General features: G+C 50.3%; 3 protein-coding genes across 12 annotated transcripts; 2 read left to right on the top strand and 1 right to left on the bottom strand.

Annotated features, from left to right (window-relative positions):
* Positions 1-1,173: 1,173 nt before the first annotated feature.
* On the top strand, positions 1,174-11,370 carry STING1 (stimulator of interferon response cGAMP interactor 1). 8 transcript variants are annotated; one of them, XM_061423627.1, is made up of 8 exons: positions 1,174-1,269; positions 1,582-1,682; positions 2,284-2,510; positions 2,586-2,769; positions 3,013-3,121; positions 4,362-4,600; positions 5,399-5,585; positions 6,164-7,580. In XM_061423627.1, exons 3-8 carry the CDS (start codon positions 2,284-2,286, stop codon positions 6,352-6,354), a joined length of 1,137 nt encoding a protein of 378 aa, XP_061279611.1. In that variant the 5' UTR covers positions 1,174-1,269; positions 1,582-1,682; the 3' UTR covers positions 6,355-7,580. The 8 variants fall into 8 exon arrangements, 7 of the variants coding, with proteins under 7 accessions (XP_061279611.1, XP_061279610.1, XP_061279612.1 ...); XM_061423629.1 differs by having other exon boundaries at positions 1,218-1,273; XM_061423626.1 differs by having other exon boundaries at positions 1,204-1,682.
* Positions 11,371-11,639: 269 nt separating this feature from the next.
* Positions 11,640-13,507, bottom strand: SMIM33 (small integral membrane protein 33). Its single transcript, XM_061423636.1, has 2 exons — positions 13,421-13,507; positions 11,640-12,029 (listed from the first exon to the last, which is right to left on the bottom strand). Exons 1-2 carry the CDS (start codon positions 13,427-13,429, stop codon positions 11,640-11,642), a joined length of 399 nt encoding a protein of 132 aa, XP_061279620.1. The 5' UTR covers positions 13,430-13,507.
* A 1,662-nt stretch (positions 13,508-15,169) lies between these two features.
* On the top strand, positions 15,170-23,303 carry ECSCR (endothelial cell surface expressed chemotaxis and apoptosis regulator). 3 transcript variants are annotated; one of them, XM_061423633.1, is made up of 10 exons: positions 15,170-15,342; positions 18,864-18,914; positions 19,068-19,121; positions 19,555-19,683; positions 20,101-20,148; positions 20,790-20,903; positions 21,303-21,401; positions 21,623-21,659; positions 22,712-22,808; positions 22,967-23,303. In XM_061423633.1, exons 1-10 carry the CDS (start codon positions 15,282-15,284, stop codon positions 22,973-22,975), a joined length of 699 nt encoding a protein of 232 aa, XP_061279617.1. In that variant the 5' UTR covers positions 15,170-15,281; the 3' UTR covers positions 22,976-23,303. The 3 variants fall into 3 exon arrangements, with proteins under 3 accessions (XP_061279617.1, XP_061279618.1, XP_061279619.1); XM_061423634.1 differs by lacking the exon at positions 18,864-18,914 and having other exon boundaries at positions 15,178-15,342; XM_061423635.1 differs by lacking the exons at positions 18,864-18,914; positions 19,068-19,121 and having other exon boundaries at positions 15,179-15,342.
* The last annotated feature ends 475 nt before the right edge of the window (positions 23,304-23,778 follow it).

The following is a 23,778-nucleotide window of genomic DNA, read 5'->3' as shown; positions in this document are numbered from 1 at the left end:
TTCTGGGGAATCAAAGCACAGAGCCAGCTGGATTTTGAAGTCACCCACCTGATTCATGTCCCCACTCCCTCCTTTACTAGCGGGGGGGACAGGGGCAAGTTAATTCACCTCACTGAAGCTCAGATTGTCCATGAGATAGTATTTTTTTTTTTTAAACTTTATATAATTGTATTAGTTTTGCCAAGTATCAAAATGAATCCACCACAGGTATACATGTGTTCCCCATCCTGAACCCTCCTCCCTCCTCCCTCTCCATACCATCCCTCTGGGTCGTCCCAGTGCACTAGCCCCAAGCATCCAGTATCGTGCATCGAACCTGGATTGGCAACTCGTTTCTTACATGATATTTTACATGTTTCAATGTCATTCTCCCAAATCTTCCCACCCTCTCCCTCTCCCACAGAGTCCATAAGACTGTTCTATACATCAGTGTCTCTTTTGCTGTCTCGTACACCGGGTTATTGTTACCATCTTTCTAAATTCCATATATATGCGTTAGTATACTGTATTTATGTTTTTCCTTCTGGCTTACTTCACTCTGTATAATAGGCTCCAGTTTCATCCACCTCATTAGAACATGAGATAGTATTATACCTTCTTGATAGGGTGGCTGAGTGGACTAAGTGAAACAATATATGTAACACTTGGCATAATGTCTGGAGCACAGTAAGCACTTAATTATTAGGCGATGGCACCCCACTCCAGAACTCTTGCCTGGAAAATCCCATGGACGGAAGAGCCTGGTAGGCTGCAGTCCATGGGGTCGAGAAGAGTTGGACATGACTGAGCGACTTCCCTTTCACTTTTCACTTTCATGCATTGGAGAAGGAAATGGCAACCCACTCCTGTGTTCTTGCCTGGAGAATCCCAGGGACGGGGAGCCTGGTGGGCTGCCGTCTACCGGGTCACACAGAGTTGGACACGACTGAAGCGACTTAGCAGCATTATCATTATTTTTATCGTTATTACTATCGTTATTACTATCATTATCCACTCAACTGCCTTTTTAGCTGGAAGCACCAGGTTCTCTCTGGGAAGTCACAAGTGTTGCTATAATACTTCCTATAGAGAGCCAAAACCCCACACTTCAGCAGCCCTTTGGCTCCCACTAAGTGTTTTTACTAGAAGGCTATTGTTACAGGAAATAACTCTTCATTTTCCCCGCCTCTAGTCTGATGTCACAGTCTTCAAAAAAAGAGGATCTGCATTTGCAAATCAGAATAAAACCACCAGGCAGGGCAGCATGGTGCAGTGTGTATGCTTGGCTGGGTGTGTGAGTCTCACGAGGGTGTTGGTAGAGTGTGTTTGACTGGGGGGCTTGAGGGACAGCTGGTGTTCAGGGCTGTGGCTGTGAAGAGTGTGAGAGGGTTTCTGAACACCCTCGATTTGAGGGGTGGACAATGGAACAGGGGCCTTCTCATGCTTTCTCCCTCACCCCAAGGCAGGCGTGGCTGACCAGAATGCCCTGGGAGGCAGGAAATAACCTCCTCAGCAAGCACAGTGAGGCTGTGGTCTGGTGAGATGCCAGCGCTGGAGTGCTGTGGAGAAAGCAGCAGTTGTTTTTAACCTTTCATTTTTCAGGCTCTACCCTGAGAGGCCACCCTTGGTTGCTGGGAGCCCCTGTGCTGGGCCTTCTCTTCCTGTGATCTTCCAGAAACAACCTGCAGTCTGAGAGGTAGAAGGTAAGATCAGGAGCCGGCCAGCCAGAGCTCTAAGGCTGAGGACCCTACAGAGGTGGCAGAGGTGGGTGCCTCCACCCTCTGGACTGTGGTTTACAGCTTTGCTGCCTAAGGTCCTCCCTGGGGTGGACTGTGGGGAGAGGGAAGCCCTGGTCCCCTGCTGAGTGGTACCTCACAGGACACTTTCAGGTCTGGGTCTGGGGTAGTCGCTGTCTTCTTTCTTCACCACACTTGTGGTTTCACTGGGGTTGGGTGAGGTATGTATGTGTTGTTCAGTTGCTAAGTCATGTCCGATTTTTTGCATCCCCATGGACTACGGCACGCCAGGCTTCCTTGTCCTTCACTGTTTCCCCGAGTTTGCTCCAACTCATGTGTGCATGCATTTCTTTCTCCACCTACTCTGTTTGCAACAAATCTTTTTGGGTTGGAGCTCTGGGATGCTGTATGCCCAACCTGTCCCCTAGAGGTGTCTCCAGGAGCATTTTCTGGGTATGGCTGGGCACCAGGGAACTGGAGAGCTGGGGGATATGCCCACTCAGGGCCTCAGTCCTGGAACTGTAGGAGAGTGAGGGGAGAACAACCATGGATTTCTTGGTACCCACAGATGCCTCACTCCAGCCTGCATCCATCCATCCCACAGCCCAGGGGTCTTAGGGCCCAAAAGGCAGCCTTGGTCCTGCTAAGTGCCTGTCTGGTGGCCCTTTGGGGCCTGGGGGAGCCACCAGACTACACTCTCAAGTGGTTGGTGCTCCACCTGGTCTCCCAGCAGATGGGACTGCTGATCAAGGGAATCTGCAGTCTGGCCGAGGAGCTGTGCCACGTCCACTCCAGGTGACTCCCTGAAGTACCTCCTGCCCCTCTCTGGTTGAGCTGGGCTGGAGTCTGGAACTTGCATGTCACCTGCAGGTACCACGGCAGCTACTGGAGGGCTGTGCGGGCCTGCCTGTGCTCCTCCATGCGCTGCGGGGCCCTGCTGCTGCTGTGCTGCTATTTCTACTGCTCCCTCCCAAACATGGCTGACCTGCCCTTCACTTGGATGCTTGCTCTCCTGGGCCTCTCACAGGCACTTAACATCCTCCTGGGACTCCAGGTATCACATACAGGGAGGTGGAGGATCTGGTTGGGTGGAGGTGCGGCTATTGTGACCTGCTCTGAGCTCAGTACTGGGAATGGGATCAGTTTAGAAGCTGACCCTTGGACTAGAGCCTAGAATGGTCTGGGTTCAGCAATGGCAGAGAAGGGAGCCAATTGGCAGGAGGTTGGGAAATCTTGGGGGAGGAGTGCTCTCGTTATCCTTCATGGAGGTCCTCAGGCCCCACCCTGCTGTCCACAGGGCCTGGCCCCAGCAGAGGTCTCTGCAATCTGTGAAAAAAGGAACTTCAATGTGGCTCATGGGCTGGCCTGGTCATATTATATTGGATACCTGAGGCTGATCCTGCCAGGTGGGCCGTCCTCTATGCCCCCATTTCTAGATCTACAAGACAGACAGTAAGATACGCAACCTTGTTTCCAGAAGTCACTATATTTTTCAAAGCATTTTCTTTTTCTTTCCCCAAGAGTTCTCAGTTGCTATTTATTTTTCCAAAACTTTATTTATTTATTGCTGTTGGGAGTATAGTTGCTTTACAATGTTGTTAGTGTCTGCTGTACAATGAATTAAATCAGCTATGTGTATACATATATCCCCTCCCTCTTGGGCCTCCCTCCCACGCCACCCCCATTCTACCCGTCGAGGTCATCACGGAACACAGATTTGAGCTTCCTTCAAAGCATTTTCAGTCTAACAAACCATATGATTCCAAAAGCGATCTTATAGGCTTGAAGGCTATTACTATTATGCCTGGTTTGCAGGAAGAAATTCGGGGCTTAGATCCATTAAGGGACTTGTCCCAAGTCACCCATGAATTCTTTCAATAAATATTTTCTGCAAGCTGTATGCCCTTCATTTACAGTTTCTCTTTTAATTCACATCCCCTGGAGAAGGGAAAGGCTACCCACTCCAGTATTCTGGCCTACAGAATTCCATGGACTCTATAGTCCATGGGGTGGCAAAGAATAGGACACGACTGAGCGACTTTCACTTTCACTTCTGTGAGGACAGGATAATCATCACCCTTGTTTTAGAGTTAAGAACATCAGAGATGTTCTGAGAGATAAAGTGACTTGTCCAAAGTCACACACCTTAGCTATAGGAGGAAGCAGAATTCGAACACAGGCCTGTCCAGACCCTGGACCCTTGACTACCCCACTGGAAACTTACAAATCGCATCTCATTCTTCTAACTTGCTGGCCAGGGCTGTGGTTCTCCCCCATCTCATGGCTGCCTTTGCTAGACAGCAGGGCTTCAGCTAGAGGTCTAGTTCAGTGCACCTGGGGTTGCTGGGCATGGCAACTCCCAGGGATCTGCCTGCCTTTCAGAGCTCTGAAAGCTGTAGTGGGAAAGAATGGGGCTAACAGAAATCTGGACAAAGGTCAAGTGAGGGGGAGAAAGGGGTGGTGGGAGTAGGTGAAACATTATTGCCTAATGCTCTGCCTCTCCTGGCCCCCCAGGCAATGCCTGTGGGCTGGCCCCCCAGGGCTCTTGCACCCACACAGTGAGGGCAGCAAGGGCCTGCATCTCTGTCCTGAGTTTGTTGGGAGACAGAGTTGGTGGAAATGACTTTTTGGACCTCTCCACCCTAGGGTTCCGGGCCCGGATCCAAATTTACAATCAGTTCCACAACAACACGCTACAGGGTGCAGGGAGCCACCGGCTGCACATCCTCTTCCCATTGGACTGTGGGGTGCCTGACGACCTGAACGTGGCTGACCCCAACATTCGCTTCCTACATGAGCTGCCCCAGCAGAGTGCCGACCGTGCTGGCATCAAGGGCCGGGTTTACACCAACAGCATCTATGAGCTTCTGGAAAATGGGCAGCGGGTGCGTGTGCAGGGAAGCAGGTGGCACTGGGAAGGGGTCAGGCCTAGAGACTCAGAACTCCGAGCCCTGGCCAAGCCGTGATGAAAATTCACTGCCCTTCTCTGTGCCTCAGTTTCTCTGATCAGTCCCAGGGCTGGGCAAAATTAGGTTCTGAGTGATGATGATTAAGTAACATTTATTTATTTATGACCGTATCGTGAGGCTTGAGAGATATTAGTTTTCTGACCAAGGATTGAACCCTAGCATGGAGTCCTCACCACTGGACCACCATGGAATTCCTAGTAACATTTATTGAGCACTTATTACAAGCCAGATGCTCTTCCAGGTGCTTCATCTGACCACCTCATGGAATCCTCACCACCACTCTGTGGTGTAGGGACTGTTATGACCCCTGCTTTGTAGAAGAGGACACTGAGACTCAGAGAACCAGGGCGGAAGTGGACGATTTCACCCTGAGTATACCATGCTCTGGAACATAAAGCTGCCCAGATGAAGATCGAGAGAATGTCTGAAGGATTTCATGTAGGCTGTGGGGAACCCAAGCAGAGTTGAACCCAGAGTCCAGTCCCCGGACTTGACATCCAGCTGAAGTAGTTGACAGCCTAGACGAAGGATCTGGGAAGGGTAAATTTAATGCAGTCCCTGGCTGTGATTTTAGGAGTGGGGTTCACAGGCAAAGGTCATCGACCCCATCCGGTGGCCACCTCCCAGACTCCACCCCTACAGATTGAGCAGTGGAGTCCAGATTCTGTCTGCCTGGCCTCTGGCTGAGTCTTATCTTCCTTTTACCTCCTCCAGGCAGGCGTCTGTGTCCTGGAATATGCCACCCCCTTGCAGACCCTGTTTGCCATGTCACAGGATGGCCGAGCTGGCTTTAGCCGGGAAGATCGGCTGGAACAAGCCAAACTCTTCTGCCGGACACTTGAAGACATCCTGGCAAATGCCCCTGAGTCTCAGAACAACTGCCGCCTCATTGTCTACCAGGGTAAGGGGGTGACAAGCTGAAGGACAGGAAGGGTTGGGGGCCTCAAGGGCCTCCCAGGGGGTCAGCAGGAGATAGGACAGTCCTCAGCCTTCCTGAGTGGTCAGGGCATTCAAGCCCTGCCCCTGTCTCCCTTGAAGAAGGTCCTCTCTCCCCACCATGGGACACCCAATGGCTTTCTGAGGTCTTTGGCTATGGGTCCTGGGTGGAGCATGAAGAGGTGGCTCCAGGGGTCTCTTCCTTCATCTAGAGTGCCAGAGGAAGCAGATAGCCCCCAGCCACCCACCAAGACACCAGGACTGCAGCCTCAGCAGTGTCACTCCCTTGCTCTGTGACCTTAGGCAGGTCTCTGTCCCTTTCATCTCTAATGTATCATCTCTAAAAGTAGGAGAGTAGAATTCTCTTGTCTCTAAAACCACTGCTGGCTCTAGGATTTCATGAAACTCCAGTCCCAATGGCTAGGGGTGGGGAGGAGGTGGCAGAAGGAGGGTTGGAGGAGACCCCCAGCAAGTCCTCTGGGTGTGCTGGAGTGGGTGTGTGTGAGGCCTTCACCCCCCTACACATTCCCCTCCTCATTCCAGAACCTGCAGAGGGAAGCAGCTTCTCCTTGTCACAGGAAATTCTCCAGCACCTTCGGCAGGAGGAAAGGGAGGTTACCATGGGTAGCACAGAGACCTCAGTGATGCCCGGTTCCTCTGTACTGTCCCAAGAGCCTGAGCTCCTCATCAGTGGCCTGGAAAAGCCTCTCCCGCTCCGCTCGGATGTCTTCTGAGGCCCCAGTCACCTTTCCTGAGCCCCTGGCCAACCCTGAGACTCTGAAAGGATTTCTTTCTTCAGCAGCTGGAGGCCTGCTGCTGCTGCTGCTAAGTCGCTTCAGTCGTGTCTGACTCTGCGCGACCCCATAGACGGCAGCCCACCAGGCTCCCTTGTCCCTGGGATTCTCCAGACAAGAATACTGGAGTGGGTTGCCATTTCCTTCTCCAATGCATGAAAGTGAAAAGTGAAAGTCAAGTCACTCAGTCGTGTCTGACTCTAGTGACCCCATGGACTGCAGCCTACCAGGCTCCTCTGTCCATGGGATTTTCCAGGCAAAAGTACTGGAGTGGGGTGCCATTGCCTTCTCTGTTCAGTACTTTAGATATTTCAAATATATAGATATGTATGTTAGTGTCTAAAGAGAGTACATACAGCTGAGATGTGGGAGATGATATTTATACTTGACCGAAGAAGGCTGCTTAATGAATTTGGAGGGTTTTCTGTTTGTTTGTTTTTTAAGTAAAAAGTTTGATACCACTAATGCCCTCATTTTTATGAGCCTCCAGGTCCAGTTTAATTATCATTTCTTCCTTCCATAGTCCAGTGATTTTTCTTTTTGTAGTGATTAATATTTGAAGCAAGCCAACAAATCATTCTGAATTAAACTTTAAGTTAATAAAGTTTCAATTCATGAATTTTCCAAACCAACATAAAAATTCATATTTTCCAGAGCTTAGTAATATAAAACTTTAGAAGTCACATGTAAAAAACTTACTGCAAAGACCTAATGGAGATATGGAGAAAGGTAGCAAATGAAACCAGAGATGTGAATCACGTTAAAAACTGCATATGCGTTGGGACTGAGTCTTGAAGGGATAAATGTATATAAAGCATTAAAAACTAGTTTCAACATTAATTTTCCATTTGTGGAATGTAGAACTTGTAGTTTAACCATAAATTTAAATTAGCTATTCTGAAATAGACATATTAGTTTTTAGTGAAAGATTTCTAACAGCCAGAAACACCACCATCAAAAGGTGCTATAGATGCTGGATCCTTATATTTTTATCTCACTTTACAGGACACAGGAAAAAGGGCATTTAGGGAAGAAAAAGGATATTTTGGCTGCAGAAAGGGAAAGCTGCAGTAATATAATCAATTTGTAATTAAGGAACAATCCTTACTTAGCCTAGTAGAAAATAATATTTTAGAGTTTAATAAACATTGATTGTCCTTGGTTTATTATTGTTTTTTTTTCTTTATTTTACAAAAATACTTACCACAGAACACCATACAAAATGGTAAAACTGGATAGATAAACCTGAATTCTTTGTGGCTCAACATGCTATAATAAAAAGATTTCTGCCCTCTCAGAGAAGGTCCTTGGACTTGACATTTCAAGATGAATCCTGTGACCTTGGGCAAGTTGTTTTACCTCTCTGAGCCTCAGTGTCCTCATCTATGAAATGGGATTATAATCATTGCCCTATATACCTCACAGGGTAGTTATGAGTAGTATGGCTGTATAGGTTTTCTGCAAACTCTAAATGCCAGGTCAGGGGCTTCCCTGGTAGCCCAGTGGTTAAGAATCCATCTGCCAACGTCGGGGATGTGAGTTTGATCCCTGGTGTGGGAAGATTCCACATGCTTCAGAGCAGCTAAGCCTGTACTCCACAACTACTGAGCCTGTGCTCCAGAGCCCGTGAGCCACAACTATTGAGCATGTGTGCCACAACTACTGAAGGCCATGCCTAGAGCCTGTGCTCTGCAACAAGAGAAGCCACCGCAATGAGAAGCCCATGCACTGCAACTAAGAATAGCCCCTGCTCTCTGCAACCAGACAAAGCGTGTATGCAGCAACAAGGACCCAACACAGCCAAAATAATAATAAATAAATGAAAAAATCCTTAAAAAAATAAAAAATGTAAACTTATTATAAGGTCATATTTACTTATTATAAATAAGGTAAATTTAAGGGATCTTCCAGGTGTCCTCCATTGGATGCTCAGACCTACCCTCCACCTCTCCTCTGTCCTAGGATGGCATCAACAGGCACCCTCGCCCTCTGACTTCTGGTCACATTCAGACAATGGGAAGCCGCAGTGAGAGAAGGGAGTGGAGGGGGGTGAGGCTGGGATATTTATTCTCCCATGTCCCTCCCAGGAGTTTCAAGGTCACTGTGGGCTCTCTTCATCTCTAGACCTAAAGGATCCTTTCAGTAACCCTGTCTATCTCCAGGTTTCATTAACTTGCTCCTCCCCATCCCTCTTCAGGCCTGACGATGGTACTGCCATCTCACTGATGCTCACCTGGAATGCTCCCTCTCACTTGTGGTTTCCTTATACCTGCCCTTTCTAAATAATCCCCTTTAATTTTTATTAAAATTTTTTTAAATTACAAATAAAAAAAAATGTTTTGGCTGCATCACACGGCATGTGGGATTTTAGTTCGCTGACCCAGGATTGAACCTGAGTCCCATACAGTGGAAGAACAGAGTGTTAACCACTGGACTAACAGGGAAGTTCTTAAGTAGTCCCCTTTTTAAACACTCTTCAGGTTATTTATTTGAGTATGCCATCTTTTTCTGGCCAGTCTCTGATACAGCGGTTGCCCTTTATTACAGTGTCCGAATCTGCTTGCACACAGTTCCTTACATGCCTCCTCGTACTAGCTCAGGGCCGTAGGATAGTGGCCATCATTTCAATGTAGACAGAGCCCACCAGTCAGGCTGAGAGCATGGAGCTGGGAAGCATCCCACTTCACCTGGCCGTTCAATGTCCTGTCTTCAGTGGGTGACTTGGGGGAGAGGGAGGGACCTGAGCCAGCACAGAGATGCCATAAGGAGTAAACACAGCTGTGTCCTGGGCAAAGGGACTACTCAAAGAAGCAGTGGCTACTGAATAAATGTCCCCGGATGAGACTCCCCTGAATAAGGCGGAGGAGAGTTTGTGTGAGGTGATGGGATATACTCTGGAGATCTTGGACAACACAGCTGGCTACTCACCTGCTACACTTTGTGCCATCATTGTTAGAACTGATCCACTGCGGCAACCACTGTGGGGGCAAAGTTGCCCCCATCTGGGAGGCCAGACAGCCTATTTCTGCCACTTCCATCCATTCCACCCAAGACTTATTCCCTCTCTCCCATCTTTGTTTTTATCACAAATGCTCAATATGAATTTCTGAGTACAGCATTACTATGGAAAAAAACTCCACAGAGACACACATTTGTCAGAAGCAACCCACTGCCCCCAAGGATGACAGAGCCAAGGGAGTGAAGGGGAAACAGTCCCCACCCCTCCCCCACTGTGCCAGCCATTCTGCCCCTGAGGATCCCCCAACATCACATCAGTCACTCCAATACCTAAAAATCAGCCCAATAAGATCTTTACCTACCCACCCAGCCCCCAACATGGTGCCCAGACTGTGAAGTCTGCCAGTCCCAGGTTCAAGGCCTGACTCTACCACTTAGTACCTGGGTCCTGCTGCGGTCTTGATATCCCCAAATGTAAATGGGGATAACAGTGGCTCCTCCTCCTCCTAAGGCTGTATGAGGAGTAAACATTACAATATCTGTAGGTCCACAGATGAGCCTGGAGCCCAGCACATAATGGGCCCACAAGAAGGAGCAACTATTAACATTATAGCTGCCTCTTACCAATCCCAGTGGAGGCCAGTCCTCTGCACACATTAGTCTCTGTTCCTCTTCATCTGTTATTTTCCAGAGTCCTTGATTGTGCTGGGGTATTTCCGAGGGCAGTCCCCAAGGTTGACTTGTTGCACTCAGGCATTCCCCAGAGTAAAGTCCAGAAGTCCCTCCACAAATGTCTGTCTGCATGTTCTTGACTGCACAAGTCAAGTGAAGTTCAAGGGTGTCCAAGGAAGGGAAGCCTTTCCAGAGAGCCATTGAGAGGCTCAGCTCTGCCTTCCCTGCCTCCTGCATCTTCCCAACTTCCATGTCCCTCCTTCTGCAGGAACCTCCACTCCTTCATTTCCCCAGACAACCTCCACAGACCTCCTTTTCCTTTCCTGTTTTCCTACCAGCTGGAAGGTTCTGGATCTGGGAAATGTCCTGTGGTAACTTCTAGACTGGTTCCAACAGGCCAACTCACACAGAAAGTGGGAGGTAATGAAAGCCCCCCAATTTCCCCTACCCAATCCTGGGAAAGTGAGATAGAGTCTTGCCCCAAGATGGTGGAGGTAATTCAAAAACAACTTGGGAATCTACAAGTGGGCTCCCTAGATGGCATCAGTAGTAAAGAACCCTCCTGCCAACGCAGGAGACGTAACAGACGTAACAGATATCGATCCCTAGGTCGGGAAGATATCCTGAAGGAGGGCTTGGCAGCCCACTCCAGTATTCTTGCCTGGGAAATCCCATGGACAGAGGAGCCTGGAGGGCTAGAGTCCATCAGGTTGCAAAGAGTTGAACATGACTGAACCGACTTAGCGTGCACACATGCAAGTGGTGCTTAGGGCTTTTAGGGCCCTTGGAAGTTGGCAAGGCCGGGGACCTGACAGCCAAAGCTCAGTTAGTGAAGGGCAGTGGATCTGCCTTCCTTTCCTGAGTCCCAGAGAAGGCAGACCCCTAGGTTCTTTGACTTGGCTCTCTCTGGTTGCCCTCACAGGACCTGGGGGCTATGGGGACAGGGCCTCCACCAGGAACCTCTGACATCCTTACACAAGGGTGGGGTGGATGGTGGAATCTCCCCAGCTGAACTCACTTTGACACCAAAAGGGGAGATAAGGAGTGGAGGAGGGAGTAGGAATTCAGAGGAGGAGGTTCAGGGGTCTGATGCTTCCTGAAGAGAAGGGGGTAGGTTTGTTAGGGTGGCTTTGGGCACTGGGAACGCTCACAGCAGCGTGTTTCTGGGCAGGGCTCTCAAGTTTCTTCTATTATTTTGGTCCTCACAGGGCTTCTTCTACAAATACTCTGCTGAGAGGGCAGCTCCAGTGAGTCCAGCTGTGCCCTTCTGAAGCTCTGAGGCCCAAGCCCTGGTTTGCTTTTGCCCTACTTCTCTGTCCGGGCTTCCCAGGTGGCTCAGTGTGTAAAGAACCCACCTGTAACTCAGGAGACATAGGCAGTCTCGAGTTCTTTCCCCAGGTTGGGAAGATCCCCTGGTGGAGGGCATGGCAACCCACTCCAGTATTCTTGCCTGGAGGATCCCGTGGAAAAAGGAGCCTAGTGGGTGATAGTCCATAGGGTCGCAGAGTCGACACAACTGAAGCAACTTAGCATGCACTATTCTGTCCAGTTTCTTGTTCTGACACAGCTGAGGCCAACTTTCCAAAGTCTCCCTCCTACAGAAACGTGACTTCATTGATGCTGAACCTGGGCCCATCTGGCACAGGGCGGGAGTCAGGGCCCGGAGGTTCCTGCTGGGGGTCTTCATGACTGTCCTGATGGCCCAGCACGCGCCAGCGGATGAGGTAGATGCCGCCCTCTGGCTTTGGGGATGGTGGCTCTGTGGTGAGAGTGGCATGGCCTTTGTGCAGCCTTGGCCCAAAGTGGACCGCCACCACGATACAGACTGCCAGCAAGACAAAGACAGCGACGATGATGGTAAGCAGGGGCAGCCCGACCACTGGACGAGGGTCCCAGGCCCCACCCAGCACCTCCGGAAGCTGCTTCTGGGGCTCCTGCCCTGCTGAGCCATTGACAGTTGGAGAAAGCCATGGATGGTGGCCAGCCTGCGAGGGAAGCGGTAGAGGGAGAGAGTGACATGGGCATGTACACACAGAGAAAGACCAAGCTAGAGAGAGATAGACACCCAAAGGGAACTGAGAGAGGGACAAACAGACAGAGACAGAGAGACAGTAAAGACATGGTGAAATAGAAAGAGATGGCAGAGACAGAAAAACATAGAGATAAATACATAGCAATAGATAGAATGAAAGAAAGAGACAAGGGGATACAGAGAAAATGAGGAAGATACAAGGAGAGAGAGAGATAAAGAGATAGAAATGAAGATAAATACAGAGAACAGAGGGGACAAAACAGAGATCAGGAGACAAAGTCATTCAGAAAGGGACAAAGAGAGGGGCTTTATTACAGCCTAGCATATAAAGTTTATCCTTCCTTCCCCCACCAAGTCCTCTCCCACTGATCTCTCTTCCCAGGTCTCTAGCAAAATTCCTAAATACATCTAATGTCTTGGGTCAGGAGTCCTAGCACATTTTGGACTGCTCTCCCTTGTCTTGGCCAGGGGTCAGTGAGCAACTATTCCTTTCAGTCCCGGGAAAAGGGAGTCATTGTGTCCAGCTTCTTAGGTTCCCACTACTCCCCACCCACATGGTAGGAAGAAGGCTGGACTCCAGGGGAGGGAGAGAGGAAGAGGAGGCATGAACCCCAGAGGCTTGGGGGAGGTAAGATCTATACCTCACCCCATAATATCCACTTCCGGATCAGGTTGTGGTGGGCGCTGTAGGTTATGGAACACTCACAGGGGATTCCTGGTTCCGTCCAAGATGGACTAAGGAGACCCCCTGCCAGCCTCTATCTCTTTCAGGGTCCCAGCATTCTTCTGCCTAAAGCTGGGGGTCATGATCCCTACCTCTGTCTGTCTCTACCCTGCTAAGTATTGGGTGGTGATGGGGTTTACTATCAAGGTAGCAAATCTCCAAACCATAGGCCCCAGAGCTGGCAAGGTTATCACAGGCTCAAGAAGCTGTCCCCCTGGTCTTCCCTTCCCCAGCTGGACCATAAGGAGCAGCCCTTGGGATGGAGACCCTCCCCTAACTCTAAGCCTCAGCCTGGCCATCCCCATGGGTAGGCAACTGGGGTCCAGGGGGGGTTGGCCAGTAAAAACCCACTCCCTTTAGTTCCTGAGTCACATTGTCCACCCCACCCATCCCCAGCACCTGTCCTTTGGCATCTTTAAAGCTTAATACCTACCTCACCTCCCCTGCTTGAAAGTCTTGCGCTCTCTAGGGCCCTGGCCACAGAGCTCCCAGGGTAGGGGGTGGGGAAGCAGTTCCGGATGTACAGGGGGAAAAGGGAAGCAGAGGCTGGTGCAAGACTTGGAGCCCTTGATTGCGGGAGTCTCACCAGCCTGGCAGAAGAGGGTGAGCTGAGAATCTACCTGATGCATTGTCCGGCTGTGCAAGGCTCTCTTGGGACTGGCGGCCAGCCGGGCAAAGGAGAGCCGGTTGCCTCAGCTGGGTCCCTACCCGGAGCTGCCACGTCTATGGGGCTTACAGGGCACACACCCTCTGCGCACACACCCTCACCGCTCTCTCCCGCGCTTTCACTTCCTTGAACATCTGGACTACCCTGGGCCTGGCCCTCAACTCTGACAGTGCTTTGATCTTACTCCTAGGCCCCTCCTTTCACGTCCCCTGCCACCTTCAGGAGCTTGAGTCTGCCTGCTCATCTCTCCTTCACCGGATCCCAAGCACTTGCTCTAACCCCGCCCCCGCCCCCAAGCCTGCCGGCTGTACATCCCAACTGATTCCCTGAAGTCATTATCCTTTGATTTTTTTTTTTAAGCAATTTCTCAAGCACACTGAAAAGTACAGACTATAATATACTAAGTCTCTCTGGTCCAGTCACCAGTTCTGTTCATCTCAATAGTCTGTCACATTTATTTCAAAGAATTTTAAGAACGAAAACATTACAAATGGAAGCTTCACTCCTTACCCCTTCCCTCCTTCTCACCCTAGGGATAATCATCTTGTTGAATTTGATATTTATCATTCCCATGCAAGGCATTCTTCTCTCTTTGTGCTTTTTCTTCTTTGGTTTTTACAAGTATGAATTCTGTTATGTCTGTTTGCATTTGTCTATAACTTAATTTGTGAATGTGTGTGCTTTAATGCTTCTGAGTTACAAGAAGTGCCCACTAATTTTGCCTCTCTCTGGAAACAGTTTTTTTTTTAATGTATTTATTTGGCTGGGCCAGGTCTTAGTTGCACCATGTGGGATCTAGTTCCCCGACCAGGGATTGAACCCAGGCCCCCTGCACTGGGAACATAGGGTCTTAGCCACTGGACCACCAGGGAAGTGCCCCTGGAAACAGTTTATAAAGGATAACTTTTGGTTCCCAACTAACTCCATAGGACCAGCCATCCCTCAATCTGTTCCTCACTGTGCAGCCACCACCCTTTATTCTAGTTTGGAGACCAGGAGACCCCCTAGGAACTCCTCTCACCCTGTGATCTGATCCCAGAAGGTAAGCCTCCTGATTTCTTGTCTCTCAGCCCAGCTGCTACACATGCTGATTTTTAGGGACTCCACTCAACCTCCAAGCTCCCTTAAGCTCTGGTCACTGGGTTTCTGACTTGACCTGCAGAGTGAGTACAACTGGCTGGCTGGACGCTAAGGACAGGGTGCTGCTGGAGCACAGGGAACAATGGACCCCAACACGAGGGGAGGGCTGAGGGAGGGATGCTTAGAACGTGGTCCTTTAGTTTTTCTATGCAGAGTAACAAGAATGTTGTAATACCTCCCTGAAAGATGCAAGGAGTCCCAGCTGGATCTGGAGGCCTGAGGAGGGAGAGGTGCGTAGAGGATTCAGAGTCTACAGAGGGTGGGCGGCTGAGCTTTAGGGCTCAGTGAGACAGAGTGATACTCCAAGAAAATCTCTGGGTGGTGTGTGGAGGGATAGATGGACCCCTGCAGAGGGGAAGAGAGGGGGTGCGGGGCCAGGTCGCCATCACTGGCTTTTGTGCCCAGGTCCTGGCGGAGACCACGTGGCCCTAGCCAAGGCCACAAGGAGCCTGGGCGCAGGCGCTGCGCTGTTTGGGCCTTACATCCTCAGCTGGGCTGCCTGACTGAGCAGGGCCCCTGGAGCCAGTCCCAATCTGTTTCCTTCTATTCTTTGACAGGAAGCTCCTGGAGAGCCAGCCCCCACCCCCCACCCCGCCCCAGCAGTCCCTCTCTCTTCTCCACTATGGACAGAGCTTCCACTCAGAGGCTGCCTGCCGGTTGCAGACCAAGCTGACATGGGGAGTGTCAGAGAAACGCAGCTGCGCTGGGCCATCCTGGGCTTCCTCCTGCTCCAAGGTAAGAGGCACCCACCACCATCCTTCAGCAGTTCTTCTCCAGTGGCCAGCAGTTCTGGGCGCCTGTCCCTCCTTTGGGACACGCACAGCACGCAGGCTCTCCATCCAGGGCTTCACTCTCCCAGAGGGAAATTCCAGAGCCTTGTCATGAAGCGGATTACTTGGATGGGGAGCTGGTCATTCCCAGGCAGCAGTAAAATAGAGATATTCTTAAATGCTTTGGTGGGAAACTTTCCAGGGAGAACTGGGTCCCCCAGAGAGGCTGGCCCCCTGAAATGTGGGAAGTGACTGTCTTGGTGTGAGGTTCAAGCTGGAAAGCTCCCCCCAGGCTGTCCTAGCACAAAATGGTCTGTACCTTGGGCTTCACAGGTGATCTTTTTTCTTCTTTCATATGAGGAATAACAACCTAGGATCTCCAATTATTGACTTTACAGTCAAATCACAGCAATGAAGACTCAGGTTAGATAGAAAGAACTATTTGCCTAAGAAACTGTACACATTTCATCTAGGGGGCCAGATGAAATCATCCCCAAAAGAAATGACTTGGGAACAACACATCTCAGGGCTCTGGTAGCTTATGACTTACGAGGTAGCTCATAAGGGGTCTTCTAATTAGGGAGCAATTGCTGGGAATCATGAGAAATCCAGGAGATTCTGACTCACAGGGCAGAAACTTCCCTTTGGTCATCCCCTCCCCACCCCCACTCCACCCTCCACAAGCCCTCCGCCGAGGATTTAGGAGCATGTGCTCAAAGCAGCAGAAGGAAGTTCTAGAGTATTTGGATGGGGAGGGGAGGGAGGATGGTTTTTTTTTGGTGGTGGGTGAGAGGGCCTGAGTACTCCAACAGTCTGTCTCCTGGAGAGGTCAGACATGTCTCTGAAAGCCCAAAGACTGAGTGTAAAACTCTGATCATCCCAATCCTATGCCTGCCGACCCCCTCCCAGGAGGACAGAGTCACTCACTTGACCTGAGGCTCGGGGACTAGGTGGTTGTAGAAACTGCAGAAATGGCAGAGGAGGAAATGAAAAAGTGAGACTCATGAGGGGACATTTTCACAAAGCTAGGCTTCTCCCAGCTTCCCCACCTGCCTTCCTGCCCCAAGCAAGCACCAGGGCTGGGAATGTCCTTAGTTTTTCTGCCTGAACCATGAGCACCTTTGAGTATCCTAACCGCTCCTCCCAGGATCTCAGAGCGCTCACTCTTGTCTTCTTTGTTGGATTGGAGAATCTTTCGAGGATATTCAGGCTCACAGAGAGACTTGACTGTGGAGACACAGATTCAGGGCAGACTTGAAACTTAGAGGATTAAAGAGAAGGGGCAAAAATTAAAATGTCCAGAATTTCTTGAGCATGAGCTGTCAGGAACTATGTTAAGTGCTTTGTGTGCATTTTCTTATCCTCACAACCACTTGTGGGCTACTAAAATCACTTGCATTTTAAAGAAAACTGAGGCCCAGGTCAGACAGTAAGTGACAGAATCAGGGCTTGAACCCAAGACCATCAGTCTACAAAATCCATGATTTTAACTACTTAACTCTGCTGCTGAGGAACATAGTGTGGTGGTGGTCAAGACAGAGAGGAGAGAGGCTAGAAGGGAATGAAGCAGGTAGGAATAAGGGAGAGGACACAAGAAAATAAGAAATCCCTGTGGTCAGTGTTCTTCCAGTTCTGCATGCCCAGTGGCCTGAGGCACCTCCGCCTGTAGGAACACAAGCTCCCCAAGTCCCTCCTCTCCTCAGTGAGGAATCCACTGTTGACACAGTGTTCTGGTTGGAGGAGGGGAGACGGTAGACAAAGAGAGAGCAGGTCACTGCTAGTTGGAGCTTGTGACTTTGAAACTCCTTCTAACTAGTTTTGCTTCTAGAAAAGTGCAAGAAGGCAGTGAACTGTGCCTTCCCACTAAAAACCAAAGTTATAACTTTCTAGAACTAAGATGGTACCTTAGATATGCTCGATCAATAACTGATAGATTGATCTATCTGATATATGTCTATCAATTACTGATAGACATGCCTCAGATTGAAAGGGTTCGCCCAGGGTCAGCTGGGAAGAGTTCTCTCTAGGCTGGGGCACCTAGAAGCTTTAGCTCCCCGCTTGACACCCCCACCCAAGGAGGGAATGGGGCTATGAGAGATGGTGACCTGGAAAAACGTGGCCCAGTCTTTGGGCAAGCTTGGGCTTGGAAGCAATTAATTCCTCTCCATCTGAGTGATAGCCTCACGGAAAAAGGCAGTGGTTAAAGAAAATAAACAGACCAGCAGGCTGTCCCAGGCTGGGCGGGCCCCTGGCCCTTAGCCGCCTCTGTTCACCCGGGCCCCGGGGCTTCCAGGCCTGGTGCTTCCCTATTGACGAGGGGCCGAGGGAGCAGGAGGCCAGGCCAGTGGCTGCAGTCCCTGCCCAGCCAGTGGAGGACGGGAACCCAGCTGGGCGGCTCCACTTCCCCACGATGTTTTCCTTTCACATTGTTCACAGGTTTCAGGAATGATTTCATTGTGGAAAATGAGCAAAGAGGTTCCACACACACAGGGGACACATGTATGGGCACACCAGCACACACGGCCTCTGCGTGGAGGCCCACAAGCACACACGTGTACGTACAGAAAAGGGAACGAGGGCTTGTGACCGGGGCCTCCTGATAATTGCTCCTCCCTGGGTTTGGCCAACAGTGACCATTTCCAAAGTAGCCTATACCTGTTAGAGTACACTGGTTGCTCATTCTAGAATTTCCTTGCTTCCCGTGTGTACCTCAGAACTTGCTTCCTTTGTAGGCCCCCCCTCCAGCAGGAGGGACAGAGAGACAGCCCAGACACCAAGCCCAGCCCCTAACTCCATCTTATTCACCACATCTTTTCATCCCCTTCCCTTGGGGCAAGGCCAGGATGACAGCATTCACAGAAAAGGAATGGCTCTGCAGCACTGTAGGGAGACCTAAATGAGAGGCCTGAGTTCTGGGTCTTTGTCTAAACGTGTCCTGTCACTGGCCCTCTGTCCTCGGACATATTGCTAATTTGAAACAACCTTCCCCTGGATTCATGTCAGGTTTGTATGTAACCCATGTGGGGTTGAAGAGACCGGAAAGGACTTTGGGACACTGAACCATGAAGTGGTGGTGACAGTGCGACTGAGTCACAGAGGAAGCCGGCACCACGAGCTGGAGTCACATCCTCTAGCCCTCTGCCAGGCTGTCTGCCTTCTAGCACAGGGGGCTGGAAGCCAAAAGGCCTGGGTTCCTCTCCAGGGTGCGCACTGGGCAGAAAGCTCGCCAAGCTAGTCTGTATGTTCGCCTTTCTCTTGCCGGCCGCAGCTTCCAGCTGCGTCATTCAGGGCTGGGTGCTTAGGAAAGAAGAGCTCCAGGCCCGTTTTGCAGTAATCTCTCACATGCCTTGAGAGTGGAGAGAGATGGATGCTTGGGTGGTGGATGGGGTAGGGAGAAAAGTCTAGAAAACACCAGCTTAGCGAAGAAGAGAGGGAGACAGAGCAGTCAGAGGCAGTGGACCCTCAGTCTCAGATGATCTGTTTCAGGAGCCTTCAGCAGTCAAAGTTCAACCACACAGCCAGCTTCCCCTGAAACAAGTGAGTGTGGCTGCCGAGTGGCCAAGCCTGCCCCTTGCCCTCTCCCCAGCCCTTAGACCTGCTTGGAGCCCAAGGGTTCTTGGGTGGGCTAGGGAGCGTGGTGGCATCACCAAACCTGCCCAGCCTCCAACTGCCCTCCGCCTATATTTGCAGGTCCTTCCACAGAGGCCAACAGCTTAAGCCCTCTGTCCGGCACCTGGACCACAGGTACCCCGCTGCTCAGGTTATAGATGTCATCCAGACAGGGTCCAACAAGGAGGCAGACACGGAGTCTGCTCTAAAGGACAATACAGAGTAGTAGGGGACCAGACAAGTAAATAGGACCCCACATTGACAGTTAGGAGGCGGGGAAGGGTCACGATGGGCATAAGCCAAAGGTGCTATGGGAACCCAGGCAACATCAACCCCTTCAGATGTAGGGCCAGACATCCCAGACTGAGTGGTCTCTGAAGCTGAGGCCCAAAAAGAAGTCAGTCAGATGGAGGCTGTGGGTTGGAGGGCGGTAGGGCATACCGCAGACAGAGGGCACTGCAAAGGTAAAGGCCCAGAGGAACTGAAGGCAGGTTTGGGACTAAAGGGCCTCGCTGGTCACATGCTGGCTGAGGCCCTAAGCAGGCCACATGCGCTTCCTAATCTGCAGCAGCATCAGAGACGCCCTCACAGTTCTCCACGGAAGCCGTGACTCTGAGTTCAAGCACCGTGGCTGATCACTTGCCGTCCTCTCCGGGACCGACTTCGTCCCAGTCACAGAAACACACGTCAGGACTCAGTGAGTACCCAGGGCTGGGGGTGGAAAAACACCGGGTCATGTCTGACTGAATTCCTTCTTCCTTGTTCAGGAGGCCCAGGGTCCTGCCCCACAATGAGGGTTCACACCAGGGTCCACACCAGTGGTACCCTGCTTTGGGAGACAACTAGAGCTTCCTGGGGCTGAGGGTGGGGAGAATGGAGCTAGGAATGGGTCACAGTGAAGGTAAAAGGAGCCTGGACTCAGAATTAATAAAGACATAGATGGGATAAGTGGCGGGGAGCGGGGGTAAGAAAATGCAAAATGATGGAAAGGAAGGCATAAAGGGTTGGGAAAGGGCTACACGCTTCTCAGGGCAGGTTGGCCTTCACCTGGCAATATGGGAGAAAACCAGGAGTGGGTGGGTGCCTTCCATCTGGGCCCTGTTTTATGGTGCAGGCGCTGATGTTCCGAGCAGTGGCAGGAGCAGCGACAGCATGAGTGGAGGTATGTCCTGTCTGTGCTCACAGAGCAGAGAGCCCTGACCCTTTCTCTTGTCCCAGCCCTCTGCTCTTCGAGTTTTTTAATACTTCCCACCTTATTTGGTGGGGCGGGGGGTAAGGATAAGGAAGTGGAATTGTGGAATTGCAATCAGGCCTACAGTAAATGTGTTGAAGCTGGGCAGAGATGGGCAACAGTACTGCATTATGAGAGCATCAGAAACGTGTGTCCATTAACTGGCAGCCTGACTTCTTAGGTCAGTGCCTGGGGACAAACTTCCAGTGCCCTTCCTTCCTCCCAGTTCAACATTTGGCAAAACACAGATGGCTCCCTGTGTTTTGTTTTAGGAGCCCAGTCTGACTCCCTATCTCTGCAGCCCTCCTCTGGGCCCCACGGGGGTGGTGGGAAAAGCATAATGAGGGGAAGCATCCTGAACTTTCTGAAGTCCTCTGGAACTAGGAACATGAGCAACCACAGTGCTCTTCCCGTGATCCCATGTCTCCCAGTTCTGGAGGGTGGGAGGGTGTCTCTTGTGGGAGTTCTCTCCTCAGTCCTCTACCTGGGGGAAGTGGGAAGGGACTGGCTTTCTCATGTAGGCTGAGTCAGTCCCTCCACTGATACCTCCATCCCTCCCTGCTCCTTTCTAGACACCTCTCACAATGTTACTTCCACATCACCCAACATGAGTTTTAGGACGACAGCAGACTCCACTGTCCCACCCAGCCCCACGTCAGAGACGGTGCTCACTGTGGCTGCATTTGGTGAGAGGGAGAAGGTGGGGAGTGGCGGATGGGAGGCTCATGCCTGAACTGACTTGAACTCTGGGTCTGGGAACAAAAGTTCAAATCTTGCCCATTTGTTTCAGGAGGGTTGACTGATGAAGAAGATGCTGGTGGGGAAGGAGCCTCCATTGGCCCTCCACTCAGCTCTTTTGGACTCTGCTGGACTCCATGTTCTTAAGAGAGGATGGGGTGGGCTGTGGAAGTCACTTTGGCCAGGGATACAGGCTGAGAGCGCATTCATTTGGGAGTGAAGGGGAATTCACTTTGCTCCCAGAACCTGTATAAACAGCACTCAGCTGGGAAGGGAATCTGGACTCCTGTTGCCCTCTTTTGTCCCTGCCTCTGCCTTTCCCTCACCCCACTCTTCTCCCTGTTCAGGTGTTATCAGCTTCATTGCCATCCTAGTGGTTGTGGTGATTGTCCTGGTCAGTGTGGTCAGTCTAAGGTTTAAGTGTCGGAAGAACAAGGAGTCTGAAGGTACATGCCCTGACTCTCAGGGCCCCCTTTGCCTCTCTTTGATGAGGGACCCACAGCCAGACTCTAGGCGTGGCACCCAGCCCAGAATTGAGGGAAGGAACAGCACGCAGGAGAAATGAGAAATGGGGCGGGGGTGGTCCACTTAGGTGGGCTTTGAAGGGCCAATTGGCCTTCTGAGTTACAGCCTGTGGCCTCTAACCTGTGCCTTTGGGTTTTTACAGATCCCCAGAAACCTGGGAGTTCAGGGCTCTCTGAAAGGTAAGACTATTAGAAGTGCAAGGAAAGAATCATTTACTGACCTCTTACTCCTCCACTCCAAGAGGGAACCAATGCTTCCTGCTTTTTATACACACATACACACACCCACACCCCACACCACCCCCCCCCCCCAACACACACACACGAGTCCTGACAGCCTCACTGAGGCCAGGGCTGGGGGTGGACAGGATAGGGGTGGAACTGAAAGGAAACTGTCAGGCGAGAGGAGATGGACTTTACCCCCAAGGAATCCTTTATCCCCAAGGCTAAGCCTTTATTAGCCTCTTCATGAAAAGCGAAGGAATTCAGATTCTAATATACTCCTTAAACAGAGGGTACGTATTTAAGGAACCACTTTCTAAACACCTTGTATGTGTCAAGCACTATCTTAGGTATTTTGTAATACCGGGAGTTGGTGATGGACAGGGAGGCCTGGCGTGCTGCAATTCATGAGGTTGCAAAGAGTCGGACACAACTGAGCGACTGAACTGAACTGAATATTATGTCAAGTCCTTAGAGTTCTTCAAGGCAGATATTTCTGCATTTTACACATTCTGCATTCTACATTTTAATGCAGAAATATCTACATTAAAAAAATAAGACTTAAGAGAAGTTGTGGTGCTAGAGGTGAAGAACCTGCCTACCAATGCAGGAGACATGAGACATGTGTTTGATCCCTGAGTCGGGAAAATCCCCTAGAGGAGGAAATGGCAACCCACTCCAGCATTTTTGCCTGGAGAATCCCATGGACAGAGGAGCCTAGTGGGCTACACTCCACAGGGTCACAAAGAATCAGATACGACTGAAGCAACTTAGTATGCAGGGGAGGTTTTAACTTGGTCCAGGTCACACAAGTAGTAAGATTTAAAACTAAGATTTAAACACAAGTCTTTTGGGCTTCAAAGCACATACTCATTTGATGACAGTCTACCACCAAAATAAAGGCTTCTCAAAACAAAGGTCTAAGTTTCAATACTCCCCCCAACAATTCCTTGACCCTCAATGCCCTGTGGCTTCTTCTCTCTAAAACCCATGTTCCCTTCCTTCCCCAGCGGTTCCACAGCCAATGGAGAGAAAGAGAGCATCACTCTTATCTCGATGAAGAACATCAACATGAATAACAGCAAAGGATGCCCCTCAGCAGAGAAGGTGCATTTTTCCCCTGGTTCCTTCCTTCTCCTTCCTCCTCCTTTCAGGCTCTATCTCCTTAATCAGAAAGGAGATACTCTCGAAGGCCCAGACTCTTCTTTCCCTACCCAACCATAGCTAATAACGTCACCCATCCTCATTATGTATTTATTTTGCAGGTTCTTTAAAAGCAACCTTGGGTCCCAATGGATCTGATGATGATGCAACTGCCCTGTGACTGTAAGGAAGAAGGTGATGGAATCAGTAGAGGCAATGAACCAGATATAAATTATTGTTTCCCATTTACTCCCAGACTGAAAGGACACTAGCATCCCTCCAGATCTGAGAGGGAGCTGCCAGTATGAGAGACGCTTTCCCATGTGAACAGTCAGCCTAGAAACACAGCCTGCTCCTCCCTGCCATTTCAAAGTCACAGGAAGGAGTCTATGGAGCCAGAGCAAGGAGAATGACAAAATGAACTGATCCTTTTTCCTTGGCATTAAATTTATTTTCTGACCTGCAGTCTAATTTCTTTTAAGGTCTATGCTCCCATGAGTATTTCTTAGTGTTTTAGCAGTTCTGGGGCCTCCTTTTGGAGGTAAGGCATGTGTACAATTTCTACCCCTGTAGGGAGCTCTCTGAGAAACTTGGGAAGTGGAGAAAATGTTTTATTAGGTCTGCCTTGTTCTAATTGATTTATTAAGTAGTGATGAGGACTAACCACTCCAATAGAAGGGACAGAAAAGGAGCTATAAACAGTGACCAACTGTCACCAGTTGGTCTGCAGAGTGAGAACACGAGAGGTACAACGCATTTTGATTCAGACACTTCGGTGACAAGAGCTGAATAATATAAAGGCAAATGTCCTCTGCCTGCCCCAAGTAGACGTGATTCACTTTCATCCTACCGGTGGGAATAGCACTGGGAAGGATAGATCTATGACTTCATAAACCTAAATCTACCCCCTCTGCCCCACACAGCTATGATTTCT

This window comes from Bos javanicus, chromosome 7 (genome assembly GCF_032452875.1).
Source record: "Bos javanicus breed banteng chromosome 7, ARS-OSU_banteng_1.0, whole genome shotgun sequence".
Taxonomy (NCBI): Eukaryota; Metazoa; Chordata; class Mammalia; order Artiodactyla; family Bovidae; genus Bos; species Bos javanicus.
Note: the sequence above shows the minus strand (reverse complement) of the source record. Positions and strands in the feature narration are given on the sequence as shown.

Coding starts and splice junctions, on each gene's coding strand:
- STING1 (XM_061423628.1), top strand. CDS start 1,966: ATGTCCGATTTTTTGCATCCCCATGGACTACGGCACGCCAGGCTTCCT. Junction 3,122..4,361: donor CCTGAGGCTGATCCTGCCAG/GTGGGCCGTCCT, acceptor TCTCCACCCTAG/GGTTCCGGGCCCGGATCCAA. Junction 4,601..5,398: donor TTCTGGAAAATGGGCAGCGG/GTGCGTGTGCAG, acceptor TACCTCCTCCAG/GCAGGCGTCTGTGTCCTGGA.
- ECSCR (XM_061423633.1), top strand. CDS start 15,282: ATGGGGAGTGTCAGAGAAACGCAGCTGCGCTGGGCCATCCTGGGCTTC. Junction 18,915..19,067: donor GCCAGCTTCCCCTGAAACAA/GTGAGTGTGGCT, acceptor CTATATTTGCAG/GTCCTTCCACAGAGGCCAAC. Junction 20,149..20,789: donor CAGCGACAGCATGAGTGGAG/GTATGTCCTGTC, acceptor GCTCCTTTCTAG/ACACCTCTCACAATGTTACT.